This window comes from Aythya marila (assembly GCF_965140915.1).
Source record: "Aythya marila genome assembly, chromosome: 6".
NCBI lineage: Eukaryota > Metazoa > Chordata > Aves > Anseriformes > Anatidae > Aythya > Aythya marila.
In genome coordinates, this window is record NC_139047.1 from 28900320 (window position 1) to 28914133 (window position 13814).

General features: G+C 36.6%; 1 protein-coding gene across 10 annotated transcripts in view; it reads right to left on the reverse strand.

The window, feature by feature from the left end:
* The window catches only part of R3HDM1 (R3H domain containing 1), a 50759-nt gene that overhangs the window by 24406 nt on the left and 12539 nt on the right, over positions 1-13814 (reverse strand). For 6 of the 10 annotated variants that reach the window (XM_082763802.1, XM_082763803.1, XM_082763801.1 and 3 more), the window contains 10 exons: positions 11899-12013; positions 9605-9683; positions 8030-8089; positions 7805-7945; positions 5180-5288; positions 4985-5080; positions 3511-3548; positions 3378-3428; positions 3009-3235; positions 136-390 (listed from right to left, as the gene is read on the reverse strand). In XM_082763802.1, the coding sequence (XP_082619928.1) occupies positions 136-390; positions 3009-3235; positions 3378-3428; positions 3511-3548; positions 4985-5080; positions 5180-5288; positions 7805-7945; positions 8030-8089; positions 9605-9683; positions 11899-12013 (1171 nt within the window). The remainder of the gene's footprint in view (positions 1-135; positions 391-3008; positions 3236-3377; positions 3429-3510; positions 3549-4984; positions 5081-5179; positions 5289-7804; positions 7946-8029; positions 8090-9604; positions 9684-11898; positions 12014-13814) is intronic. The other 4 variants (XM_082763807.1, XM_082763808.1, XM_082763800.1 and 1 more) reach the window with 2 other exon arrangements.

Below are 13814 nucleotides of genomic sequence, written 5' to 3' on the forward strand. Positions count from 1 at the left end.
ATTAGTACACTGAACAGAGAAACACACCAAAAAATAAAAAGACAGAACAATACTGAAATTAAGTCTCACGTAAACACTCGCACACTTCTGCCCAGGTTCTCAACTGTAACAAGAACATCCGCGAGCGGTACCAACCTGTTTGCGGGTTGATCAGAATACTGCCAGGTGGTATGCCTGCCGCTTCCAAGGGAAGCAAAAAGAAGCTAGTGCTAGTAGGTGCCACTTGCCCATTTATGCCACCATCAAAGGAAAGAGAGTTACTAGTGCTGACAGTTGGATAGACGGCAGGCGTGCCATGAGAAGGCTGGCTTAGAGCTGGCACTGGAAGAGGCTGCTGGGTGTGAGAAAGAGAACCCGTGGATGACCCTACACTACTAGAAGACTCTGAACCTAGGAAAGGAGTAACGAGAAATTGTTTTTACCTAGACAGAAACATCATGCTCACTTTATATACATAGATGTATATGCTTCATAAGCGCTTACCCTTAAAGCTTAGCATAAATACATTAGCAAACAGTGCCCTTCCAATGAACTCCCCCTTTATCTCCCCTGGAATGCCATTACAAGATTCTTTCTGTAAACCAAGGGTCAATTCAGCACTGCTTTGCACTGAGAAGTGATCATCTCTAGACCTGATTTCTGGACAGATAATATGTCCCTGTATGTATGCACATGTGCTTCGGTGCAGTTCTTCCATAATTCACAGAACTAGTTGCATACATATTCCCAAATGATGCACACATACATGTTGATGTACCCAGGGGTCTGGATACACCAGAGCTCTGCACATGCAGGCTCAAAGGATTGATTGCATGTGCGCAGGCCATAAATTTACGTGCTACATAGACACAGCCTGCATGCAAGCAATGACCACTTTTCTGTGCCTACTAGATGTCAGATCCGTCTCACCTGCTGGACAAATTGCAGAATACTAAAAACCCCCCCAACACACCCCTTTTTTTTGTTGATGTTGTTCCCCCACATCACCCCAATTTTCAGGCTCAAATTGGGAATGGAGCTGGAGAAAAGTTAAGGTAATATGGTAGTTTTAAAAATAGTCTAAAGCAACGATTCAAAGTTTGAAAGGAATATAAAAGAGCTTACTGAAAGCAATTATCTTACAGATATGAATAGCTATAAACATTGCAAGGCAGTGGAGAACCAGACCCTGAGCTTTCTGAAAGCCAATGCATGCAGCCAAAAGCACTAATCCAGAAGTCCAATATGAAACGTTCTACAGAGCTGCACTGTCTCTAAGCATACCGTTTAACATACTCTTTAGTAAGTCTTTGCTATGATACTTGCAGGACTTGGAAACAAAATATTGAAGAGCACTTTATTAGCAGCCTCTATACAATCTAGAAGAGAAAGCAAGACTCAAACAGGGCTGTGATGAAATTAATCTACTATTTTAAGTCACGTCCTTTAAGTCCTTCACAACGAGTTCTAATTGCAACCATTTTGTTAGTATGAAAAATTAGTACAGCTCAAAGCATTTGCTGATGCTGCCTGTTAGCCTTTGTTCTACTGCTAGATGAAGTGAAATACAAAGCTATCAATTGTAAGTTGGGCAGAACAGCATATCCCAGCTCTGTTAAACAAGCCTTGCTTGACCCGTTACTTTGATTCGATTTGTTTACAAACATATCCACTTCTAGATTATACAGAGAAATTTGGCTAATGCCATCATAATTAAAGCCAATTACACCCTTTATCAAAATGAACAAACAGAAACAACCCCAACACATGCTAAATCACCACCACCTGTAGCTGCAGTGAAGCATCAACACAGGCATCCTGAACTTGGAGCGTTAACTCTCCAAATGCCAAAATGTTTCCAGCAACATTTTAAGAATTAATTTATGTTCTTGCAATTTAGAAAAAAGATTTCTATGAACATACATGTTTTGAAACATCAGTAGAAGTACTCTTTGAATACATTTTTTTTTTTTTTAAACAAGTACACAGTAGACAAACCATTTTTACTGCATTAAGATACAGAAGTGTGGCCGTGTACTTGTGAGGTAGTGGTGGTTTCAGGGAAAGCAAAAACTTAAATGGTTTCTACTTAGAAATCAGTTTTATAAATAATAGCAAAGCCAAGCACAATACAGACAAGAAAACATTCTGCTTTTTTGAAGTTCTACTTCAAATTCAGAAGTAGCACATCTGTCACCCACCTATCCCCTTCAGGACTCAAAATTCTCCACAACCAAGCTCATTTATTGTGTCAAATCACTTTAGCATTTAGAACGCAAGTATTTACCAAATTTCATTTCTGATCCACAGAATTGTACCCATATTTTCTGAGATTGTTTTGACATCAGTTACACATTAGCACACCTTTGAAATCCAAAACCTTATAAAATTAGTATTTTTACCCCAACATTTCTGAATCCTGCAATTAAACAGTACACTCTGCTCGTCTCTTTTAATTTTTTCAGCAGTTTAAGAATTAAGTAAACTTTTTAGACATATTCACTTAAATTCTGACAATGGCATTGAAAGATACCACAACAAATATAATTAATAGATCATAGGTTTTAATGCTGTTTTTTCCTAGCTAGTAGGATAGCAGCACAGTTTCCTAAGACTGCACAAAGCAGCTTTGCCCCACTGAAACTAGAGTTGAACTCCAAATATGTTTTAATTTCATATAAAGTACTTATGTTGGTAAGTACTTTCAAATCCTTTGTATCAGATGAAATGCATTTAGCTTAATTTAAAGCCACCTGTAATACATTTTTAAGTTCTACTTCCAAAGTCAAAAGCCTTCATTTAATTTGTAACCTGAATTCTAGTTCTCCGAGGCAGTTTTGCACTATAGGCCTAGGTCTGTAGTCATTCTATGTATGCAGCACCCACTGCGTCCAGAGGGAGTTGTATGCATGGAGCACCTACAAGACTGAGGCCTCTACTTATGCACACGTCTGCAATATTCATCACGTCTCAAACCATCAGGTACTTCACTGCTATGGAACTATGTAGTTGTACAGATTTTGTAATACCTGTCTTAGACAGCCTGCCTGTGCTTTTGCTGCTTCCAGAGCTATCTCCTCTTGTCAGAACTGATATCCCACTGAAGCTGCTGGCTTTCGTTACAGCTGGCTTCAGATTGCGGATGGAACTATCAGAGTCGGTGCTGCTCCAGGGACGGGGTTCACAATACTTCAGCTCATTCTCAGTACTGCTCTGATGGCTGTTGGCTGATCTCCCTGATGTTTCCTTATTGATTCTGTAAGTTATAAACTAAACTTTTAGCACAAGCATCAATTGCAAAATAAGGGAAAAGAAAAAAAAAAAAAGAAGAAAGAAAAAGGTGAAATGCATGCAGAATACTTTGGGATTTTTTTTTTTTTAAAGAATGCATCAAATACCTAAATATCTGTCGTCTTTGTTGTGTACTATTAGTTTCTTCCTCCTGGATTCTGTTGACATTTTAATAAGATAGCTTAATATTTATTAAGAAAACAGAAAAACAAAACAGAATTGAACTGCAAATTCTCTTACCTTTTATCAGTGAAATAATTCTCTTGGGAACACAGGGACTGAGTGACAAAAAAAGTGTAGAAATTACATTAATGGCATCTGGAACCCCTACTGTGGCACAGTAACAAAACAAGGTGCAATTTAAAACCTTTTATATTATGTATGGACTTTTATAGCCCTCTCTATACATTAAGCTGCTTGAAAACAACCTTTTTGGTGAGTAATTCCACGTTATGGGGAAGAAACAATATAAGACCACTGATGCACAAGAAATAAAAGTTAACTTCAGAAAAACACTGATACAAATAAAATAGCATTATAACTATTCTAAAGTTACAGTTCTTTACAGGGGGCCTTTCCTCCCTTATGCAACTTCCAGTTGACGTCTGCGCAAGTCTGCTAACAAGACCTTGGTGCCCTTTCTTCTTGAAAGCCTGAATCAATACTACTGGCTACTGCAGTAACTTTACCGAACTCATTAGGTACAAACACGGATACAGTTAAAAGGAAAAAGAATATATGATCAAAAAGGCTATTAATAACTTAATTACATTGTCCTTAATGACTTCTAAGATTCGGTAAAAAGCTTTCTAAGGGTACAACATATGGTAAACGAGTATGCAAAATGTCATTTTAAAACTAGAAGCCCATCCTTTTGTAAGTAGGGTGAACAAAAAAACATTTTTGGAACATATTTGAATATAGCCAATTAGCCTCACAGAGCTCATTACACTTTCTTCAGAATACAAATCTGGTTTTGGATGTAGGAAAGCTACAAAAAAATGTCAGGAAAAGTAGATTATTAAAAGTAACTTTTTTCAAGACTTATTTCTTATTTCAGTCAGTATTATTTAAGATACATATTACTTGGGAAAAAAATTTAAAGTTGAACTGTAGTTTACAAAATGTCATTGTATGACAGTGTGGAACAGCTTAGTATATTTTTATGGCTTGCACATCATCAACACCACAAACCTATTAACTAAACTACAGGTGCAGAATTTTTATCCTACTTGTTACCTCCAGTCAAGAGACTGGACTTCCAGGTTTCCGACTCATTTTTCACGTGTGAGAATCCAAATCATTTTACTGTGATTAGTCATAAGGCGCATTTGAAATAGACACAAGTGAGAAAAAGTTATTTAAAATAAACAAGCAAGCAAAAAAATATTGTTCCGAATTACACTGCCTTACCAGAACTAAACTTAAATTTCAGTAAGGGGCAAGCTTTTGCATTGAAGTAGATAATGCTAAATAATTCACCAAAATCATTCTTGAAGGTTGCCTGGGATTCATGCAGTAATGGTTAAAGAAAGATTTTTCAGTGACTTCGATATCATTTAAAACTCACTCAAGCCACATTAACGATTCTTATCTGCTCAGCCCTCTTCAGATACAGAAAGTTTCCTGGAAAGAAGCACCTCTTAACAAAAACCAGAAGCACACGCATATATATATGAAGTATTTGTACATTAAGATTTTCTTTGATACATACATCTTGTGCAAATATTCTTTCTCTAGCCCTCTGGTATTCTTCTTCACGTTCTTCTATTGATTTACTTCTTCTGTCATCTTTTAATCGTATTCTCATCTAAATTAAGTGATAAAGTGTCAACTTCTACGTGAAAATAGTATAAATACATAATCAAATATAACAAATTGAAGGGAAAAATAACCAATATGGATTTACCTGGTTGTCATCTTTGTCTAAACTAGAGTTATCTCTTTTAAGGATGTACCGCTTCTGAAAATCATCACCCTTCTCATCCTTTATATGCTCACAAAACTTTTGGTCAGGTCTATGAAAAGTTGTTAGAAAGAGAAGATTTATGGGCTTGTAAACATACACAATACACAGTGGAACCAACTGAAATGCATTCAATGTATTTAATTGTCTAACAGAAGTGATTGATTTTGGTTGTCCAAACAATGAAAAGGTACCAAAAATACACACTGTTGTGTACACCTAACAACTCCTGTTCCTGAAACATAACAAACCTGCTTTTAAATCTCCTCCTCCTCCAAAACTTTTGCTCCAGTTTCCAATTAAGGTGGCAAGCAACCATGCCCTTGGGGAACCAGACGTGTTGTTGAATCCAGACTGGTGCCATGCAATGGATATTGGGCAGGCACAGAAGTGAAGAAAGGTTTTTTTTTCCTGCTACTGTTGTAATACCTCAGTTCATTTCAAGGGAAAACAGAAGATAAAGAGATACAGAGAGAAGAAAGCACTGAAACTTAGAAGATTCTAAAACAAAATTAAGGAGAAATAAGCAAGAGAAGAATGATACAAAAATGCAGGAAAGCAAGAGCTTCACAAGACCATAGTGAGCGGATGAAGCAACAAATTATATAAATTCTTTCGGTACTTCATCTACATTGGGAAAGAAAACACAGTATTTTGCAATCTTGTCACCAATTTTGGATAACAAATACCTAGACAATAAAACTACTACTATTGTAAGAGATAATCTCAGATAACCAGGAAGAATTTGCCTATTAAAAAACAAGACATATGTATACTCTTCTGTTTACTCTTCGTTACTCAGGGCATATATATAAAATCAGAATATCTTCTTCTGTACAACAGCCAAGCCTAACTATTAGATACTGGATGCCCAAACATAATTAGCAGGCATTTCAGAGAACCTTTAGACTGTCTTACCTCTTTCTTTTAAAGGTCCCTGAATTTACTGCCCTGCAATCACCAACTTCCCACTCCACTGAGACGTGCCAGTACGCACTGGGTTGTTGATGTCAGTAACATCACTGATCGGCGCTGGAGCCGGGAATCTGCCTATGAGGAAAAGGTAAGTTTGGTTTTATTCAACATGGAGCAGATCTCCAAGGTTTTCTTTCTAAATTCTTATTTTATATCCAAAGTGATTTAAAATAAGAATACTGAAAACATTAAGACTCTTAATGTCTGCGGGTTAGATGAAATGCCTGCTAATTAGTGACTACACCTACAGGGGGCTTCCAGAGGCAATCGGCTATTTTAATACAGTTTAGAAAAAAATTAATTCATCTTTTAATAGTTCTTATTCCACACTTGAATGTGTGAATCTTCAGCCTAGGGATGATGGTAGATGCTAAGGCAACAGATTTGAAATGCATGGCTTTATAATTATATTCCAATAGAGAATTTATAGCCAAAGCAGAAACACATACATGAATACATAAATTATTTAACATATATTTAGGCTCTACATGTTTTTCTAAAAACTTCTGAGGAGGAAACTATCTACTTAATTGAAATTTCAGTGTGGTATATTATTTTAGTTCTGCTGACTCTAAAATGAGGGCGGATAATTAGATTTTGTTCCTCCAAAACTATGGGTAGTCTATAGAGGCTGGGATTAGAATGCAGGAGCTGTGAACTCCTGTTTCCATGCTCATATCACAGTACTTAAAATGTCATGCAAAGCTAAAACCAGAAACTAGGTAACACAAAACTTTATCATACCAAACACATTAATCCTTCATCTTTCTGAGAAAGAACAGGAGACAGAACAAGCACAGAAGACAGAATAGCTAGGTCCTTGGAATGAAAGTGTCAACTACATGAGTTTTGGAGATGCTGTGACCCCCATGCTCGTATTTTTAAACACAGATTTTTCTAACAGTTTCTCTAAGAACTCCCCAGCTGTCACAGCAAACTAGCATGCCATGAGCAGTTAACCTGGCTGACACTTCCACTAATGAGATGTCTGTCTTCCTTGCTACGTTTACTTTTAAGGCTCGTGACTTGTAGGCAACATTAGTCTAGCAACAGATTTCAATGCCTGAATTTTCCCATTAGATTTTTATAGTACCTATCTTGTTATATATATATATATATATATATATATATATATATATATATATATATATATATTTCTACAGTATCTTGTAGCCAGGTCTACAAGTCTGTTCCCCCATGTTCACCCTGTTATAAAGTGGCCATGTTTTAAGCGCTGTTCTGCTTCCCAAAAGGAAAAAAAAAAGTGCGTGAAGCTGGTGTAAATCTTTAAACAGACAAATGGTTGATATAAATTCATATTTTATGGAAACACAGTTCACAAAGCATCTCTGAAAGAAAAGCAACAAAACCTTGATCTACAGATAGCATACTTTTTCCTCCCTGAATGTTTAAACATGAAGCAGATCACATTATCTGGAGCATAAACAGTCAAGATCTCAGAAACACCTCTCTCCTTGCTGCATGCTTCCCAATGAATAGACAAACTTCTACTGCTACAGATGCAGCATCACTGCACATCCCAGGTGTTTAATCTGTGTACCAAGAATTTTTTTTCAAGACTTTTACACTTACATTCTTGTATTGCTAGTTTTATTTACTATGACTGACTTCCCACTCTGGTCCACGTTGTGCTCTAATCCAAAATAAGCAGCTACCCTGTGCAACAGCATTCTATGGTAAGATGTCATTGGGGGAAACTTTTTTCTTGGAACTCTGGAAGAGAGGAATAGTAGCTTTATTAAATAAACAGGAACGCTCTTCATTTTTTTTTTTTTCCTATAAGAGTACAGTACTTACTCATTATTACCAATGAAATCTAAAATTTCCTGTTCTAATTTCAGCAGCATCATTCTGTCCCTGAAAATAAAAACACAGCAGCTCACATATGAGATACTCCAATAACTGCAGCTGAATTCACCTTAAGAATACACAGATAACATCTGTGATCAAGTGATGATTGAAGACTCTAAATAGGACCACCAAGTCTCAAATGCAGGATTTTTAGGAGAAACTATTCATTTTTCACTAAGCTGTATTTTATTGAACCCACCTACTAAAACGAGCTGTTTTTATCTCAGAAATAAGAGTACAAAGACTCTCCAAGTAATCTCTGCCCAATAGAAAGCACAATCATCGGGAAGACTCAGAAAGAAGGGAAAGAATGACCACGTTTGTTCTCATTAGCAGAGATTTGCAGAGGTCTGAACTGACCCTTGGATTGTGAAACACATCACAGGATCATCGAGATAAATCGTACGCAGGGCACTTTAAGTGGTTAAAAAAACAGCATAAATTGCGATGTGTTGAGATGTTAAGGTAATATGAAAAAGCTAAAACTCAAGCTGACTGAAAGGAACATTAGCTGAAACACCACAAAATAGTATCTTAAAAACGCTTATGCCAATTTCAGTAAATCATTAACATATAATAAAATTAACTGTCCCACAGCTGATAATTTGCATGCATCAGATAACTAAGCTTCTCAGATATTGCAAGAATAAAGGCCTACAGTAGGTCTTCATCTGCGATTCTTATTTTCAGTGTGAAGATTTATGACTTCCAATATGGCCAAAGTATGAGTCTAGCACAGGTCTGTGCTTCCTAATTTTACTCTATAGGACTAAAAGCTGTTGGACACTTATGATAGCCTCTTCAAAAATTTTTTTTCAATAAAGCGGAATCCCAATACATTATCACATGGGAAATGCTAACTATAATATGCACGAGTAACAAATAGCAGCGGAATAGTTTTTTGCGATAGCAGCACAACTACAGCAAGTTTATTTCTTGTCTTGTATGTACAGCCACAGACCTAGTATTAAACCCTGTTTAGGAAAAGAACAAACAAGACGATGCACTCCAAACCTCAAAGCAACCAAATTATGTCAACTCTTGCTAAATGATGGACTTGGATAAGGTCAGATTTGGTTTCTGATGTGCAGACTGAAGGTATACTGATCTATGGTTTATATAGTACAGCTTAAAAGAAACTCCTTTGTCTAGAAATTCACTAAAAGGCAGATAAAAGTAAAAGGTAGTTTGGTACCTAACAAGTAGATGCTAAACAAGTTTTAGAACTAAATACAGAAGAGACTCTAAAAGTCTATCTGAACTATCTGTTTATTAAACATGAATACCATTTAAAACAGTTCAGTGTCCTGAATCTGCATTCACATAACACACAAATTACCATGGATTGGTGTTTCAGATAGCCTCCATAACAAGAATTCATCCTAAATAAATGTCTAGCACTACATGTCAGTGAAGAGGAAGGATAAAAAAAAAAAACACAAAAAGAACAGAACAAAATGCGGTGTTATACTTCAGGCAACAAGAAGACAGAAGAACAAAGTTAAGCTTAATAATGCTTACCTGGGATTGTTTTTTAATGTATTTACTAAAAATTCATGAAGATCTATACCAGTGGAATCTGTGTATTCTTGGCTGGAATCTAAGGGTAGGGGGGAAGAGAGCGCAATTACACTTTGCAAAAAATGTATTTTTCCTCAATTATTGCTGAACATATTATTTATGGATCAGAATTAATAGGCATGTTATTCTAAATTGGATACTTTCATTTTCCAAAGAAAAGGCTCAAATAAAAAACAAAACAGAAAACCCAGTATGACCACCCCAATTCTCCCACTCAAGTGTAATACAGAAGGCAAAAGCTCCAGTAATGCTGTCAATCTATTAACAAACTGCTATACATTTTGAAGCAGCATATCACCTTGAGTCATGTCATTTCCATCAACCCCCCAAGTTTTCTCCACTGCACTGTTGTATTAACTTCTGTGGACCACTAGCTGATGTACAGAATTACTGGATGCTGCCCAAAGAAATATTGTAAGCTGGTATCTAACAGTTTAATCACCATTATTGTTGTTCTGCACTACTAAAAACCCATGTTCAGCTGGTCTTGTTTTCACAACATGGTATTTGAAAACTTTCAGAGAAGTCCCACAAAGATCTGACTCGTTCCAAGTGTTTCCAGGTTACGTTGTGTCACTGAAAGAAATACTTCTAACACCAAGTCTTTCCTTACACCAGCACCTTCCAGAGTTCTGTATCCAAGAATTAAAAGCTAGAGATGCTTTAATAACCTTTGGAACTAGGTTTCTTCCAAGAACTACTCAAGTGCCAACCTCTTAAGTTATGCACACTTCAGACTTATGCCTTGCTGTTCCAGGTCTTTTCGTGGTTAGCATGGAGTACAATCTTTGCAAATTAGCTTTTATTAGCAATGATTGAGGGGACTACTGCACAAAGAAGGAAAGATTCAGTGGATGCAGAATCTATGCCGACTTTTTTTTTTTTTTTTAATTAGAAGCAACAGTGCCAAGAGAGCTCAGTCTCTTGGCGTAGTGGGAAACAGGGTGACTAAAGTGTTTGATTTTCACAAATTAGACTGAAATTGTTCCTGGAGAGACTCCAAGTCCATCTGAGGACAGGGAACCTCTAGTTCCCTAAAGAAGAATGACAGTGAGTTCTCTGAGCTCTGCAGAGCTCAGTACACTATCAATCCTGCCCTAGCATTGTCAAGAGAATAGAAATGAAACCAAGCAAGTCTGAGCATTTATCTTTTGCAATTTCTTTTGATTCCAAAGAGGAAGAAGAAAAAGAGGCATGCCTGGTAAAAAAAAATAAGAAATAAAAAACTTGAATAATTATTTACCTTCGTTTTCTTAATTTGCCAAGTGAACAATAATTAAGTAATTACTGGAAGATTGATGTTTAAATTCCATCATAATACATTTTGACATGTCTTAAATTAGAGAGTAATTAACCTCCACAGGTTATGCTGGGTGTATTTACAACAGCTTAGATGTTTTGTCACTCAGCTCTCAACTCTTCAACATTACTTAGCCTTTGCTGTCCTTTTTTTTTTTTTTTTTTTTTTTTTTAATTTCAGAAGGTGGGAATGTACTTTAAAGGTTAGGCAAGTTAGCTCTGATACAACACACAAAGCATTAGACAACATGGACAGAGACAGTCTTCTGTTGTTACATCTGGCAGTTCCATGCCAAATTAAAATGAATGAATTTCAGATTCTTTCTATACCCAGGACATAACCTACTACCTGATTAACACAGGGATTAGGCCATTTGATGACACTTAAGTATTTGCTGGCGTGCAGACAGACAATTAATTTCACCAACAGGTATACTAAAAAGCTGGATAAGATTTGAGCTTGTCACATCTGGACAGGTGCTAACTATAAAAATCTTTTATTTAAATTTAAACTAACAAAAGCCAGAGGAAAGGGGGCCGGACTTTTCACCAGGTGACAACTCCATCTGTACATGCCATTTTTTCATCTCTATCCATATAATACAGATACTACTCTCTGGATATTACTACCTCTATCTATGCATACTACTTTGACATAGCGAAATGAGTAATTCAGCTTGGCAAATTATCTTCCACATGCAAGTCTGGACTATCATATATACAGGTACACAATATACAGTGAAATATTAATCATTAACATGCACAAAAATTCACTGCAGCTCACACACAAAAAAACAATTTTTAGTCTTAAGAAAACGCTGTTTTTACATTAAAAACATTCTAACACTTTTCCCAAAGACAAGGTCACTTGAGGTCATTAACAGATTTTATAGAAAGTGTGATCTAAAAATACAAATTAAAAGCAGATAGCAAACCTCTTGATAACATTTTTCTGGGCAATTTATCACTGGACTTTTCCTTTTCCGTTTCATCTTTTGCAGGCTTTTCTTCTTTTTCAAAACAATGTGACAACTGGATTTGAATTTTCTCCTGTCAAAAGTAAAAGTCAGTCATCATGGAAATTATTTCAAATAATACAGATCTGCAGGAAAACTGTTCTGTACTATATCAGCTGCAAAAATGAAGAGCTAACAAGGAAAATAACTGTCCTCATGTTCTTTCTGATCACACATATACTTTATGCAAACAAAATGAAATTATTTATCAGTGAATCAACAACTACGGAGAAGACATAGAAAGTAATGTACACATTTTTGAATTCACACACACACTTCCAAGCCCTGACTGCTTTTTCAAAATGACTCTAAACTACCTTGAGACAAGCATGAAAACGTTCCAGTTTTTCAGGTGCACAAATTTTATACATTTACTTTTTTTTTTCTTAAAGGTAACACATGATCCACAACGCTTTTTTTCCTTCATTACTCACAGTTTTCGACTGTAACAGCTGGGTTCAAGTTTTGATTTGGTTTATATCAAGGAAAAAGAGTAAAACAAATGTTGCGATTTCTAAGACTGACCAGCATTATCAGACTTGCAAAAAAAGAAAAAAAAATTACAGTACAATAATACACCAAGGCAAAATGTGCAGACCTTACTGTCATCAAGGCTTAGCTTCTTATCTTTTTGTATATTTTGACAGAGTAGCTTTGTGTGCAATCATCTCAAAAATCTACTTTTCTACACAAGTCAGTGAAGTATTATGAACCCTGTTTTCCAAATACAAAAAAAAAGCCTTTCCCTTTTAAAATAAAGTGACAAAATGGTTCCCTAATTAGTAGGCAAGAGTCATTTTGTTCTTCATGCCTCTTTTGTCTTCAACAGGACTGTTAGAACAAAGGACTATCATATTTCAGACAGCAAAACGAGAGGGAGTAGAGAGAAATGGAGAAAAATCCTGTGTCGGAGTGATGCTAAGAAGAAGGGTGGCAAAGTCCCATAGTAACGCTCCCCCATTCCTTGTATGTGGAAGTCCCTCAGACATCACTTCTGTTCCCCCAGAAGCCAACTCGAGATGCTATCATCGCCCCTACGCACGAACATCCCATCCCTCCCAGCCCAAGACCTGCCCCATATCCAGGTTTCCCTACCGCTCCTGACTCTTGCACCAAATCCTTTCCCACTCAAGTCCTCACTCTTCCTTCAAGCCCATGCTTACCCACACCGAGGCACCTGCTGTAAGCTTCTCCTGATGCCTTATACCACAGACTTGATCTGACAATTAAAGCCAAGGCTGAAGACTGCTTCACCTGCAAACACATCTCTACATAACCTGTACTAAAGCTCCTCCCTGCCCTAGCTAGCATAAACTGCTTGCCACCTTGGTTTCTTCCGATCTGAGCCGTAGGAGCCCTGTACTAAGGAGGCTATGGTTAAAAACCTGTTTGAATATGTTTGTGGAGTTAAAACTGTTTCAAATAAGAGAAAAAGCTTAGCTGAGAAAACTACCAGCTCTCCCTTTCATTATGACATGTCCCCCCCCCCCCCAAAAAATGTTCTAATTAAAGTTATTAATCCATCACCACCCTGCAAAACAGCACTGTAAGTGTGAAGACTTCTCAGCTTCTGTGAGGTTATCTATATCCAAGCCCGATAAAAAACATTATCTTTCACAACTAATGAACTCGTTAGCATACTTCTTTACTGGTCTTGAGAATTCACTTGGCTAAAAACCTTAAAGATTCCAAAACAAAATTTTGCATTCCTCATCTCATACATACAAACATAAGCAAATTGTTTTTCACTATATAGTGCATTACACGCTGACTGTTCACTTAGTAGCTACATAACTGCTATTTGAAAAAGTATAAAAGAAGCACAGTGCATGAGC